This window comes from Semicossyphus pulcher, unplaced genomic scaffold (assembly GCF_022749685.1).
Source record: "Semicossyphus pulcher isolate SPU_LCO1_2020_fin unplaced genomic scaffold, fSemPul1.0.p SCAF_3, whole genome shotgun sequence".
NCBI lineage: Eukaryota > Metazoa > Chordata > Actinopteri > Labriformes > Labridae > Semicossyphus > Semicossyphus pulcher.
This window is the reverse complement of record NW_027211704.1, coordinates 6,247,840-6,262,870: the sequence shown is the minus strand read 5'-3', so window position 1 is coordinate 6,262,870 and position 15,031 is coordinate 6,247,840. Positions and strand designations below refer to the sequence as shown.

Below are 15,031 nucleotides of genomic sequence, written 5' to 3'. Positions count from 1 at the left end.
CCTTTTATTCCCTTAAAAATTGTAGACTGAAATGTGATGGTCGCAAAATATCAGGCTTTATTTTTTGTGTTTAACTGCCTCCCTCCCTCCTCTGCCTGCGATGTTCCTCTAATCTGCATATGTATTACAGGAAAAAGCCAGAAACACCTGTTAAAAAATGACTTTTTGGCCTTCTGTTCTTGTTCAGCCGCATGTTGCACACCCATCATGGATGGCACAAGCACGAGGAGGTGAAAGTGGCGCCATGCAACAATGCACATGGCTGGCAATCATGTTGTGGTTTTTTGCTCAGCAGTGTTCTGAATGGTTCACCTGAGCTGGGAGCAATGGTGAGGATAAGAAGCAGCCTCTTCGGCCCATCTGTGAATTATTCAGTAGTCAGCCATGCTTGCCGAATCCAGTTTCCTTTGTCGTCTGCTGGCTCGGCTATCGGATAACCAAACAGCGCTCATGGACACCTGACACACCCTCTGTATGTCTCTCCATATGATGCACCTTTAAAATGCACCGCACAGTGCTCTTAACGCTGTTCTCTTGTTGACCGCAGCCTTCCTTGAGTGTGTTATCAACAACACAAATGACAGCCTGTCAGCGGCCACTGAGTGGCAGGACTCCCATGTGACAGAGGTGTACGTCTGCATCTCTGTATAGAGAATGAGTGACACTTTTAGGTTTCTCTGTAGACATCTTTCCATCTGGCATCCTTCAGACGGTTATCTGTATTATTTACAGTACTATGTGTTTATGATACCATGTGGCTGCCATTTTATTTTTCGACAGGAATCTCCAGCCTCTCTTCCCAGAGTGTAATTTAACCATCTGCAGTGGCACAGAAAAGGACCTTTGATCTATGGCATGGCTGTGCAAACAGATGTATCCTGGTTATTAAGTATTTGATAAATGTCACCTATCATCACTCCCCACCCCTTATTCAAACCATGTTTTCCTCCTGCAGCGCTCGCCGTATGTTTGAGCAAGTTAAGGCGCGTGATCTGTCAGAATGTTTTTGTGGATATTTTCAGACATTGGCGCAACAAAGTCTGACCTCAACCCCTCCTGTTGATGTAAAAACTATAAGACACAGCAACTTAGCTGAAAGAAAGTCAGGATTAGAGTGCATTCAGGAAGTTATTGACTTCTTAGATGACAGTCATGGGAAATGCTTGAGTGAGTCAGAAAATTGCATAAGCAAATATTGATCTTTGGGATATTTACATATGGTTTTGGAACCATACACAAGTGGTGCATGACCAGCGCTCCGCCTCTCCTAAGCCAGGGATGCAAATAGTACCTTTGCAGGTATCAGTTTACACCTGATCCTTCGGGCAAAGAGGTGCAGTCATCAGATCACAGCAGATCTTTTACAATGAAAGCCAGACAGCATGCTCCTGTCAGCTGAGACGCACTGACAAACACATTCAACAGGATCAGTCAACCGATCGTCGGCACCACCACTGCCACAGCTATGCCCATTGCAGAGCTTTTGGGAGTCCAGTTCGACATGCAGCTGCTGTTGAAGCTGAGTCTCTCTGCGGCTGCGGTGCTGTTTGTTTCGTTGGCCTACAAGTTCTACAGCTCCAGGGAAACGAAACAAAATCAGCCCTGTGTGGAGGACAACAAGGAGCCAAATGATGCTAAATGCCAAGGCTGCAACACGACTCTGCGATGTCGAAAATCACCAAAACATCACATGGATGATGGAGGCACGCAAACCAGACCTGCGCATGAACACTCGTTCACTGATGATCTGACATCTGACAGCACCGAGGAAGAACCAATGCTAGAAATTACTCATGTGTGCCACGCCGAACAGAGTGAGGATGAATTTGGTGTATCAAATAGTGACCAAAATATCGGCATAAAAGGAGAGATACTCACTCATCAAAAGCAAGCAGAGGATGCCACCAGAAATATTTCATTCGATTCTGCTTTGAACCTTCCTCATCCAACAGAGAGTGGGATGGCCGGTACAACGGGGCGCCGCTCCCCTTGCTTTCTGCAGAAGCTGGAGGGCAGTGTGGGTGTGGGCAGGGAGTTAAGGCAGGACTTGGAGCGCCAGGGGGCCTACTCCAGCTTCCTCTCCAAGGCAGAGATCAAAGTGGAGGATGCTAACGTTGTGCTAGAAGGAAAAGAAGACCCGGTTGTGCGTGGAAAGATATATGATTATTATGTGGAGTCTTCCTCTCACTCTATTACCGACTCAAACACATTGCTGGGTCAGTTTGAGAGGATATCTGAGTCACAGCCAGTGGAGTTTAGAAGTTGTGGCTCTGAATCTCCGTCCTCTCTGAGCCCCATTTTTATGCGTGATCTGATTGTACCACAAAGCACTGCCGAGGATCCTTCCCCGCTGCAAAGTCTGGAGCGGAGGCACCCCGCAAGGCCTGTACTCCTACGCAAGGAGAGCTATCTGTCTGCAGCTGAGCAGTCTGAACTTCCCATCCCCTCTCTGACATCAAGCTCCTCAACACGAATGACTCACTCTCTGACCTCAGCCAGCGATAAGTCTATCACTGTTTACCATATGATCCTTTCCTCTACAGAGAGCGATGTGAGAGAGGAGGCAGATTTAGAGACTGTAGCCGGGGCTCCATTTTTACACCTTCCAGCACTTGACAGCGCAGATTTGGAAAGCTTGAAGAGTAAACTTGATCTGGGTAACTGTTTGGAGACTTTGTGCCTGGCCAAGAAACATGGCCAGACCTCTGTGCAGCAAGCCGCCCTGGGAGTCATGTCAGACAACTACCTACAGGTTCTCATGGACCCTAACCTTTATGGGCGACTAATGGCAGGTGAGCGGGAGCAAATCAGGAAGCAGAGAATGAGAGGAAGGACGTTTGTCATGGTGGCAGATATAGACCCTCAAGACTGGGCCCGGAACACAGGAGGGCAGACAGCAGAGACGGACCAGAGGAGGACATCCAGTGCAGTGTACTATTATGATGACTACAAAGACGCCTGGCACAGACTCTGCCCGATCCCTCAGGAGGTCATCTCTAAAGCTTGTGCCATGTGCACAATGGATAACTACTTATTTGTGGCAGTGGGTTGCCAAGGCCCAGACAGAGAAATGACACCCTCAAAGCGAGTGTTTTGCTACAATCCTCTGACATCCATTTGGAAAGAGATCAGCCCTATGAATGACGCCAGGCCCCGCTGCAAACTGGCAGCTCTTGAGGGCTACATTTATGCCATCGGAGGGGAGTGCCTCTCCTCAGTGGAACGCTACGACCCACGATTGGACAGATGGACATTTGTGGCGCCTTTGCCAAATGACACATTCGCTGTCGCACATCACGTCACAGTGTGCAACGGAGAGCTTTTCGTTTCCGGGGGAACTCTGAGATATATGCTTCTGCGCTACAGCCCCAAAACCAACACCTGGAGGCAGAGTCTGTTGGTGGCAAGCAAAGACAGAACGACAGATCTGGTGGCTGTGGGGAGATTCTTGTATCGGTTTGATGTGAACCCTCTGCTGGGTCTCAGCGTGTACCGATACCATGTGGTGGCTCGTCTGTGGTACGAGTGCGCATCCAGACGGCTTCAGCACTGCCCCGCCTTCCAGTGTGCCATGATGGATGACACCATTTATTGTCTCAGCCGCCAGTTCACCATGAGGTTTGGTGCTGATGAGATCTCTCCTGCTTTCATGGATGAGCATTTGAGTGTCCTCTCTGCAGCAAAGGGCATACTTTTCCCCTTTGTCCTCTCGCTCCCAGATAAGAAGCCTCGGCAAACCAGTGTGTAACAAGGACTCATTGATGATAAGATTAGGTGACGATGGAGTATCTCTACAAGAGCAGGCTTAACATCAAGTTTCTCGGATTGGATTATGCTTTTGCTCAGGTTTATTTTCAACCCACAAATTGTTATTGCAGAATTGTAACCGCTGTGTTGTCATTTCTTTGAGGTGTTACTAAGATTGCTTTCCCACTGAAAGACAAAGCTCCTGTTCTTTAACGGCTTTGTTTTCTTGGATCAGGTATTGCACAAAGAAATGTGTGTTTTTAATGTCTCGGTCCCTGCCAGCAGATGTAAAATATTAGACTCTTAAAGTACTGTTTGCTTAGATTTACGCAGGATGTGCTGCCATGTAAATTCTTGCTCCTTTGATTTGCCACTCCTCCCTGCCATTAAGTTAGCTTTATAACATTCCAGATGCTTAACCTCTTTAGCTGCAAAGATAATTCATAAGTACGTCTCAGAGTAAATGAGTTCATTCAACTCTAACATATTATAGAGAATGGGCAATGTAGTCATAATCTATCACCGTGCTCCACTGTGTAGGCTGCATATATAACTTACACAGTGGCCTGGATACAATGCAATTATCTACACTTGCTCTTTAACTATGACAGGGTGTAAATGGGTTTGTCATGCAATATGAATAGGTGAGCGTCTAAGAGTATTTATCACTACTTTTGATAGTCTTCCAGCTTTGCAGGTACTTTTTTTTACCATTTTAGTCACTCTGCTTTGGTGGCGACAAAATTGTTTAAATTTGTACTCATCTAATTCTTTGCTAGCCGTACCGACTAAATGTCTTTGTTGTGTTATCTCTTGTTCATAAGCATTAAAGTAATATATGTACTTGTCATTAATTGCGTTTTAAACCACAATTACTGCATAATGGTTTTAAGCCTAATGTCTATTCCAGTATATGTGTGACTAATAGAATCACTGATAAAACAATGTAACCACTGGGGTTTATTTTTTAAGTCTTCTCTTAAAGAATGGAAACATGCACAAGAATGATACAAATATTAAATCCCTCATTGTTTGCTTATTTAAACAGACCGTAATGCTGAACACCTCAAAGACACATTGACAGGTTGCAGAGAGTGACGTGCTGCTATAGCACCATCATGTGGCTCAGAAGGCAAACGCAGCAGTGCTTTGGGTATGACATGTTCCCACAACACAGGCGTCATGTGACACTCAGGCATCAGCAGCAAACAGCAGCAGAGTGACTGACTAGCTAATAGCGTGTGAAACAGAGGGCTTCAGTTTTACCTGAAGGCAGCAGGCAGGCGGGAAACTGGGGAGGCAGACACAGATGGTTGACCATCAAACATAAGCATCTTTGATTCTTCCTAATTAAACACTTTGATTTCCTGTAACTAAACACCTAATGGAAAGGGAGGTAGTCACGTCTCTTCAGATGTTGCCTTGGATGACTCGTGGCTTCTGGTTTGCGGCAACACACAAGTTCTGGCATCAACACTTGTTTTATTTTTCCCACAGAGTATCTAGGTAACGCTGACAGCCATTTCAGAGTTTCAGATATTAACCGTGCACAGAGAGGAAGAATTTGCATGTAATTATCCTCTGGAAAGGAGGACATAATTTATAGCCGGCTTCTTTCTCCTTCTCGCACACAGACAAATTCGTACATATAAAAACTGAGACTTCTCAGCGCACAGTAAAGCTTCAGTCGTCTGCAGAGCTGCGTAATGAGAATCATATTTCATTTTCATATTAAACCTTTTTTAAATTCCTTTTGATTTCCCAAACGGTCTGCTCTGTTCACATTTGTTTTTTATCATGGAGCAGGCTAATATAAAGGAAGCACAGCGTTTGGCTCAGCTCAGTGATAAGAGCCAGATCTGCAGGCCCCGAAATGACCGTCATTAGGTACCACTTCCAGATTCTATAACAAATTAAGCAATGTTTTGAGCAATGATTGGTCACTTAAATTATGTTACAATCATACTACATGCCGTATAATTTCCATAATACCATACTTTTACCATACCATAAATTAATCAAAATATCAAACTTTGTTACATATGTGTTTTGACTAATTACTAAATAATTGTTGTAAAATATTAAACATGCAAGATTTTTCACCTTAAATACATTTAAATATCTGGTCATATTGATAATTAAAGTGGAATATGTTAAGAATAACTTCCGCAGTTGTCAAATAATAACAATAATTTTATGGTATATGATCACCTTTTTATAATGCCTTTTTTTATGTTCCAAAAAAGAAAAAAAAAAGTACGAAATAAGCTCTCAGACAGTCACTTGCTCCCCTCGTTCACTTAAAGAAACTCAGCTCTAAAAGTCAATCCGTTCATGATCAATACATCCCTAATTCAAGAGCCACCTTGTTATCTGTAAACCGGTTGCGAATGCGGACTGAAAAAACAATCTGGGACTTGCAGCAGCGGGCGTCGTCTCAGATCCAGGTCCTTGTTGTTGTGATTGGCTGCGTGGAGGTGGCTGGAGAGCGTGCGTGAAGCCCTGGCAGAGCGGCTCTGGCAGAAGGCACTAAGTGGGTGCCTCTGGTATGCTGACCTGTACACAGTCAGCGATGGGAGGTGCGACTGCTGCTTTTCCAAACGGTGCTTTGTGGACCGCATCGCGCCAAAGTCGGCTGCGAACGAACACAGAGAGGAGAAAGTTAACTACCGTGTTACTGCAGCCATTAATTACGCTGGTGACTGATTTGGAACAAGAAAAGGCATCTGGGGCCACACAGATTTAATTGTTCACGAGCACAACTGCCGATGTGTCTGCTCTATGCAAAATTTAATTCACTTAAGTATGTTTGTTCTACACTCATAGCGTTGGTGCCTGGATGGTTTAATACATCATTTACTGGGTATAATCTGCACCTACAGGCAGCAGTGGCATGGCCTTTAAACTGGGGTCTTACAGTTCCTGTTAAATTATTGCAACTGGCATCGAGGAGGAAAGACTGCAAATTATTGCTCAGCTTGATTTTAGAGCTATAAAGATCTTTAATAGACTCAAGTCTGAGCTTCAGCAGCCACATCCAGGCAGTGACTAAATCTGCATTCTTTATCTCAAACTGAAAAATGAAGACTCAGACAAGACACGATTTAGAGACACTCCTTCATCAGTCATTTCCAGCAGGGTGGACAACTGTCACGGTCGCTTGTCTGGACCACCTAAAATGACCATCAAACAACAGACTTGAAGAACCAAGAGAACCCCTCTCATTACTCCTGTTCTAAGTCTTTACATACAGTTACTGACAGAGTAGATTTTAAAGTGCTGCTGCTGCTTAATAAACCGCTCAATAACCTCACATCAAATTAAATCTCTGATCTCCTTGAAGAATATTAACTCAGAAGCTAAATTAGATCATTAGGTAGCAATCAGTTGGTAGAACCCTGGGTCACAGTAAAATAGGATAGAGCTGTTTTTAGGTTCCACTAATGGAACAAACTTCTTGGCATCTACTCCAGTCTGGCCAATGGACTGTATAGAAGTGGGCGTAGCCTCAGTAATATGAGCCACTGGTTTTGAACCCATTAAGCCTTGTGTGCAGCAATTTGGCCGTCGCCATCTTTGTTTTTCTGGAACCAGAAGTGACTATTTGGAGAGGGTTGAAAAACATTGTTACATCTAAGTCCTTGTTGACAGGGTGCCAGGGTAGAAAGGTATAGGTTAGCCAAAGGTAGCAGTGAGCTAAGGCCTGCTTGAACACACTGCTACTTTAAATGGAACCATAATATACAAAATGAACATAGACTGTGTCAATCCAGGGGCAGAAGCCTTCGAAGGCCGTATTTACAGGCCGCTTGCATCGCGTCGAAGGCTGATCCAATTCGAAGGCTCCTTCAAATGCGCTCAACAACTGTGTCCTCCTTTACCCGGGCTGCAAAGGATCCATTGGGTGCATCCTTCTCGGCCCAACATTTCCCAGGAAGCATTGCGCACCAATTCAAACTAGATGGCTGATTCTTACGCAGCCGAGGAATACGCTTTAAATATGAAGGTTTTTGGTTTCAACTCAATCGAATAGCTAGTGTTACACATGTTTAAATAAACGAAAGTGCCCTTGAAACAAATTATCTTTAAAATAATAGGTTCACTTACTCGGTGGTAGTTATGCTAGCTAGTTAGCCCACTAGCTAACTGTTGCTAGGTGACAAGAGCGGCATTTGGTGACGCAACAGTAAGGGCAGGAACAGCTGGAGGAAATCCTCCGTAGTCTTATTTCAGTTGGGCTTTAACGATCTACGCAGGCTACAAATGACTCATCCTCCGTGGACTGCCTCCTTCAAAGGCTGCAGCCCCTGGATTGGGACACAGCCGTAGTGTATTGAAGAAGATTGAAACTAGTGATAAAGATGTTTAATCAGCTTATAAATCAGGTCATTTTTCTATCTGGTTAATAACAGTTGGACCAGTGCAGTCGCCCCCTGAAGGCCAATGGAAAAGAATGCAGGTTAAAGCACTTCCGCATTGACTATACTTCATCTATGGTTGCACACATAGTGGAGCCACTTAAGTTAGTTAAAAAGTCTCTTACTCTGTGCTTATGATTTTAACTATGTCGTGTATTTGGGGCATCTATCTATCGGGGCTGCTCTATCTAGATTCATGCTCTGGTGGTTTTTTTCTCGTTTTTAAATGTCATTCTAACGTCTCTCTCTCTCTCTCCCTCTCCCTCTCTCTCTCTCTCTCTCTCTCTCTCTCTCTCTCTCTCTGTGTATGTAAAACACTTTGAATTCCCTCTGTGTGTCAAATGTGTTGTATAAATAAAGCTGCCTTCCCTTGCTGTGCCTTACCAGAAATTGGCTGCTCAGACCTTTCAAGCTGCCATGTCAAGCTGCCGGGATGGCGGGGTTGCAGAGTGGGCAAAGCATTGTTGTGCTCACGCCCATAGCTCTCTTCATACTGCGTGACCAAGTTATGAGAGGGTGGTGTTCCATCGTGGGCAAATAGCAGCTTGGACGGAAGCCCCTGGAAGACAATACATGGTAGTCTCAGCATAGGCAGTATGCATTGGCCTCCAGTGGATTTAGATATAGAGGGCATGACCTACTCTTTTACAATAATCTTCAAAGGCTCACTATGTGACAGCAGCAAATTGCTCTAACTAGCCTTTAAGGATCCGGCAGGACTGATGATTTTGCACATTTTTCTCTACTGCTGAGTGCGACCAGAAACGTGCTTTCATAAAGGGTTTTATCACAAGTCCTTATCTCGGCCGTCAATATTATGCAGAAGTGGCCGGGATCTGGAGAAGAAAGCCCTGACTTGCAGGCTTGTGACAGGGATTCAATGAGTGTTAATGCCTTGAATGGGCAGTTAAAGGCCGACCTCAGCTCTCAGCAGGGCAGATCTTCTCTCAGAGACGTCTGGCTTGAAGTCCCAGTGGGGCTGGTAGTCTACACGATTGGTGCTGTTGGCTGCCTTTGGCTCCTGAGTGAACTGTGTCGGACAGAAAAAACAGACATCGCAGAGAGGAGTGAGGGAGAGGAGGGGGATATACAGGGGACTTGAGGAATGAGCCCTGCGCAAGGATCAGCAAAGCTCACACTTCACTATCGATCCGCTCTGTTGTACAGTATTTCTTAAGTCATTTCTCCTCTCAGATCCTGAACCAGCAGCCCATGGCTGCACCTCACGTCAATGCAATTAGTCTCCAGCTCGAGCCTCTCCCACCAGGAGGCTGTGCTGATGTAGCTGAACTCAGGCGGCCTAATCACTCTGCTATAGATTTGACTACCAACTGAGGTACTACAAAACCCTTGGCGAGCTGCCACTGGTGTGCCATTATGTTTTTGATCCACTGAATGTTAAGGCATGGATTCTCTGTGTTCTCACATTCAATTGAAGTTATAGGTTTTTAACTGGTTATAAAACAGTCTCAATTTAACGCTGATACTTCTTCATGATCTAAACAAGCAAAAGAGACCATCAGGAAGAATACTGACTACATCTTTATAGTTATTTTTAATGCCTGTCACAGCTGCCACCTGGTCAGATTCCAGCTAAGCGATTAAAAAGCATGCAGACAGAAAGAGTCTGTTGACAAAAGTTTTATATAGAGTCGTATGTCGGACAGTTAAAGGGAGGCAGGAGGATAGTTTTTATTTTAGGAATACTGAGCACGCATGCACAGAGAGGATGAGCACAGAGATAAGATGTACTGCTTTGTACACAGAGGCTGCAAAAATGGACAGAAAGTGAAAGTTCCTCACAGCTGCTTTAAATCGGAAACATCTTATTTTGATACTGGGATGAAGTTTGTGATGGAAAAGTTGAGCTGTGATGGAAGACGTGTCAGGAGACTCAGATGCAGACAGATTTATTGAAGCTCAATTGACCAACAACCAATGCAACCCCGTCTAAAGGTTTACACCTTTGGAATGAGTATTTATCCCTGCACTATGCATAGAGATACTCTACGTGTAGGTTTTTCTTTACAATGCTAAAGATGTGTTAACATTCTGTGAGATATTAGACTCTAAAGTAAAGTCACCTTTACTCACATTGCAGGACTATTGTAGGTTAATGTTATGTATCCAAGACCTTGCTTCCTTGGTAGAAGAAGCCAGTCCATCATTATCAGGAGAGCTGTGTCTAACTGCATCAATTCTGCAGACAGCTGGCCTAAATTTACTGTCAAATTCAGGAGAAACTATGAAAGAAAAATCCTTTAAAAGGGTGAAATAGACAATAAGCAGAAACATTGCCTACCTGCAGTCTTTCCTCAGCCCAGTTGCCTACCATCACCTTGTTTGTGTACTTCTGCTCTATCCTCCAGCCGCTTTGGGCCCATTTATCCTGCGCTGGGCCTGCTCGCTTCATGCTTTACCTGGTGTCAAACGTCCCTAACCAGGGAAGGCTGAAGCTCTGTTAGAACATGCCAAACGGATAGCATGTAGGTGCATTCACCTGGCCCCATAAAGGCACAGGCAGTGCAGGGGAAATAGAGGAGCTCTGTTGCCATGGATACAGCAAACACAGAGAGGGAAGGCAGGCAGTGGATCCTGAAAGCAAATAGGAGATGTCTTACATCTGTGTTAAAAAGAGAAACTTTCCCTTAGGCGAGGGCACGACATTTGCCTTTTAGCAGTATACTCTATATTGTTAAACTGCTGCCAGAGAATGTTTTCAGACTTTGTGTCCTCAGGCTACTTTTTGTTTTTGGAATAAAACAGGTTATGTTTAAAGATTTGTGTGGGGTTTTTAGTTGTGCGTGAACACTTTTAATGAAGAAGAAAACTCTGCCACTGGAGGCTAGTCTTGTTTATCAAAATGTGAAACATGGAAAATACACTACATTGTGTTATCCTCTTTATGATCTTTACAGTGTTTTCATAAAGTCAACAACACCTTCCACAGCCGACACTGCAGAGGGGAAGGGGAGTGCCAGCTCTGGTTATAACAGATTATCGTGCCATGAAAACCCTCCATAACATGATGCCAGGCGACTTCATTCTCCAAGTCCAGCAGCCGTTACCTTAAAGGAATCCCATCATGCCTCAGGACGTCACAGGTGAGGACGAAGGTGGGCGGGGTGTTCTGGATGACATCATCATCTGCCAGTTAAGTTGAGGTTTCTGGTTCCAAACCAAGCGCCAACCTCGGGGCTGAAAATTAAGCCAATATGGAAGTGCCAAAAACTGCAGTTCCTCGAGTGGCCACTTGAGGCTGGCCCCCCTCAAGTGAGTCAATCCCCATCCATGTTAACTTTATTATATGCTGCGTGTTGTTCTGTTTGTTGTACTGACAGACCCTCCAAGAAGTCTGCGTTTAAGCTTTTACAGTGAGGGGAATTCTAATACTATTTGATTTATATGTTAGCACTAATCAGCAGCTATAGATGTCTGCACTCACTGTCTATTTAACTGTTTGTACTTTTCCCCACAGACTAGAATGTGGGCCGTAGTGATGAAACGACGTGATATTTTAAGTCACCCTGTCTGTTTCTTTCAACCACTGCTCCCTCTAACTCCCTCTGCCTTTTTCCACAAGCTCTCTCAGCGTATTTAGTCTAAATAACAACTTTGGTCAGCTACCATCAAGATTACAAATGTCATTCTGTGGGAAATACGTTCGTTAAAGAGGTCACTAGCAAGCTATTGACTTACCCACTGGCACAGACTGTGTAGCTTTGATAACTTAGCGTTTGCCAAACCATTGCTCCTCTCCAGCACCACAATCTGGTCCAAATACGGTCACTTCTGGCTCCAGAAAACCAACAGGGCGATGGCCTATATGCCGAAGTCAAGGCTTATAAAAGGCAGTCGACCAACTAATGTTTGGCATACATTAGCTAGGCCCATTACCGATACAGTCAATGTTCTAAAACAGCTTTGATAGCTCGTACGCCTCCCCATTATATTATGGCTTTGGGTGCTCACAGAAACCCCTTGCGAGGCACTCAGGAGGTGGTTTGGAAGAGGTGAGTCACCTTTCATAGCGTGGCCTGAGCTCAGTGGAGACATGATTGCCTTCCAACACATCCTGGCACGCAGATATGTCTCCGTTGAGGTACTGCAGGAAGCAGAACGCCATCCGGCCACGAAACAATATGGGCACAGCATGATTTTGCTAGTATGAGGGCAGGTTGAAATCTGCCATCTGCAGGGCTGGGTGGATGAGGACCTGTGCGCAGGGGAACGGCAGATGTCGCTCCTCTCTTCTCGCCAGCCTTTAGCACAGTGCAGCTGCCAGGTTAGCCCCAGTGCTGTCCCCTCCGACTGCCGCTCGGCGGGAGGCCACGCTGAACTCAGCCACGGCCACAGACAGGAAGTGACACGTCGCTGTCTCACAGTCCTTCAGCAAAGCAAGGTACCTCTGCTCAGGGGCTAATTGCTACCTCAGTGGGGTGGGGGGGAAGGAGGGACAGTATGTCAGATTCTCTCTGGTCGACGAAATAAGTTTGGGATATTTAAGTGCAATCTGGAAAAAGTTTAGATACCCGACAGAAACCACAGCGGTGTCAGACGCCTTGGCGAAATGCCGACAGACTTCATCAACAGAGTCTGTTCACGATTAGCAGGACATCCCAGTTAGCAGAAGACATGTAATGCTCTTTATTAGAAAGTACCCGAGCACTTTAGAACATGACAATATTTCCATTTCTTTCTTACTTCTGTGCCCCGCTGGCTCTCACATAGTTTAAGTTTCTTTGCAGATTCTTTAAACATTAAAAATTAATTGTTAAGGATCAAACTGCCCAACATTTCATTAATAAGTCAGACCAAAGCACCACCAGGACATGATAAAACATTAATATACAGTAAGTTAATACTAAGAAAATACGAAATAAAAGATATATAAGAAAATAAATATTGTATTAGACAGCACAGTGCATCTTTCCTCCTTTTTTTCACAGTATATTAATATGTCAGTAATTCTAAGGCTTCGATGTTTGCTCCAAATGAAAAATAACAGGTAATCCTGTCCACAGACACAAATCAAACACAACAGGGGAATTTATAATACTCTCCAAAATGAGCAATAGGTCCTTTAGTAGTGGACCTTTCACTAGACAACAGATTAAAACATATTCCATTAATTTAACTTAGACATAGCAGGGAAACTGTGCACGCTGCTCATTTGTTAACATTTCCATTAAACTATTACTGAGCCAGTGTGACTTACAGTAAGTGCATTCCACCATGTGGATGCACAGTTGCAAGAATCATGCAGGTACATCACCTCCATCGGTAAGCTAACTGGCTTAAAGCTTCATGCTACAATTCGACATAAACAATACGAATGATAAGACATAAAGCTTTTAAGGGCCAACTGTGTCAACTCTGATAACAGGTGTGTTTACCTACATGATGGTTTGTCAACCTATAGTCCCTCACCAGTGGAAAATTCAATCACCCCTACGTGTCATTAAGTGTTTTATACATTATAGCATTTTTTATTTATTTTTCCTTTTATGCTTTTACTTAAAGAGGGGGAGGACAGTGGTCAGTGTCAGAAGCGGAGTAAGAGAGAGTCCGCGTGGCAGTCCGCCGCATCAAGGACTGTGGCCTCTGCACATGGTTTTAACTGCTGAGCTAAACCGGCGCCCCCCATTATAGCATTTCTAATATTTCTTGTACTAGTGGAAAACAATCTATATGTTAATGGTAAGACAGAAGACTTGTTCTCAAGCAGTTCCATACCTCAGAAAACGTCAGGTCCTCCATCACCACCAGGCAGCTTCTGGATTTAACCGAGTCAGAACAGATCCATGCAGGATCCGCCCTTACAGGAGAGAAACCACAGATTTACTTCAAGTGGGAGAAAATAATAAAGGCAGATAAATATATATTTCTTGATAGGTAAAGTCAAAGTGAAAGTTATTCTCTCTGAGAAATTATATTTACTATGACAACATCAAAGACGGGGAACGCACGACCTTGCCTTTCTCTGCACCTTTGTTAGACGTGATATCTTATCTAAACCTTCTCTGATCAAAGCTTTATCTGTGGCAGGAGGACGAGGAAAGGACAGCCATCTTTGACAAGGGCATAACAGAGTAAAGTTGTTTCATATTGTGCACACACAGATTCAGTTTCCTTTTTACGGGATTGTTGAATTAATTTAATCATAAAAATGTTCATTATAACGGACACAACACATAAAATAATAAGCGTGAACAATTCCAGAGCTGCTGCAGTTACTCACCACAATTGCTAAGCCGACAAACAAGCCATGAACCATGTGCAGTTTCCCACTATTTGCAACCCCACGAGGAATGTCTGAATTCATCAGCTCAGAGTACACAAGTCCAATTACCAGGAGGAGGAAGGCTGCAACAAGAGCAGCGGAGCCAATTATTAAAATAGCCGAGCCGGTGTCCATGATGTTTCTGGTGTGCTCTGCTGAAGGTAAGTCATTAGGAGTAAATGTTTTATCTACCTGCTCTTAGCCTCACTCCACCCCTCCCACGGCCGCGTGCAATGCTTTCTGACCTGGTTTCACTTAATGACATGTTTGGCTGCCTGTTGCCCAGGAAAACATTATTATATTCTTCAAAATATTTAATGGACGTGCAGCCAGAATAATGACGTCTCCTACAGAAACCGAGTAAAATGCTAAGTATGTGAATGTTAATAGAGCCGGTCTTTTCACACATGTCAATGATACTGGTTGCCTTGAATCCAGAACAATATTTCATAGATGTTTGAAGGTTATGTGTTTTTTATCTGCTTTCCCTGGTGGCACTGAAAGCTCTGCTGCTCACAGCTCTCTCGGCACAGAGTGGCATTTTCATTGCCTGGTGTGTGGAAGAAAATGTTCAGAGATGCTC

The 15,031-nt window shown here is 44.3% G+C and overlaps 3 protein-coding genes across 3 annotated transcripts; 1 reads left to right on the top strand and 2 right to left on the bottom strand.

The window, feature by feature from the left end:
* Positions 1–1,465: 1,465 nt before the first annotated feature.
* On the top strand, positions 1,466–4,479 carry klhdc7a (kelch domain containing 7A). Its single transcript, XM_069678929.1, has 2 exons — positions 1,466–1,814; positions 1,953–4,479. The coding sequence occupies exons 1-2, from the start codon at positions 1,466–1,468 to the stop codon at positions 3,746–3,748; spliced, it is 2,145 nt and encodes a 714-aa protein (XP_069535030.1). The 3' UTR covers positions 3,749–4,479.
* A 1,637-nt stretch (positions 4,480–6,116) lies between these two features.
* cfap107 (cilia and flagella associated protein 107) lies at positions 6,117–10,578 on the bottom strand. Its single transcript, XM_069678333.1, has 4 exons — positions 10,468–10,578; positions 9,085–9,195; positions 8,550–8,724; positions 6,117–6,382 (listed from the first exon to the last, which is right to left on the bottom strand). Exons 1-4 carry the CDS (start codon positions 10,576–10,578, stop codon positions 6,117–6,119), a joined length of 663 nt encoding a protein of 220 aa, XP_069534434.1.
* A 499-nt stretch (positions 10,579–11,077) lies between these two features.
* Positions 11,078–14,583, bottom strand: aadacl4 (arylacetamide deacetylase-like 4). The gene is given in 5 exon segments (XM_069678325.1): positions 11,078–11,140; positions 11,143–11,356; positions 12,086–12,595; positions 12,698–12,761; positions 14,403–14,583. Coding segments are annotated over 5 exon segments (1,032 nt in total).
* Positions 14,584–15,031: the final 448 nt, after the last annotated feature.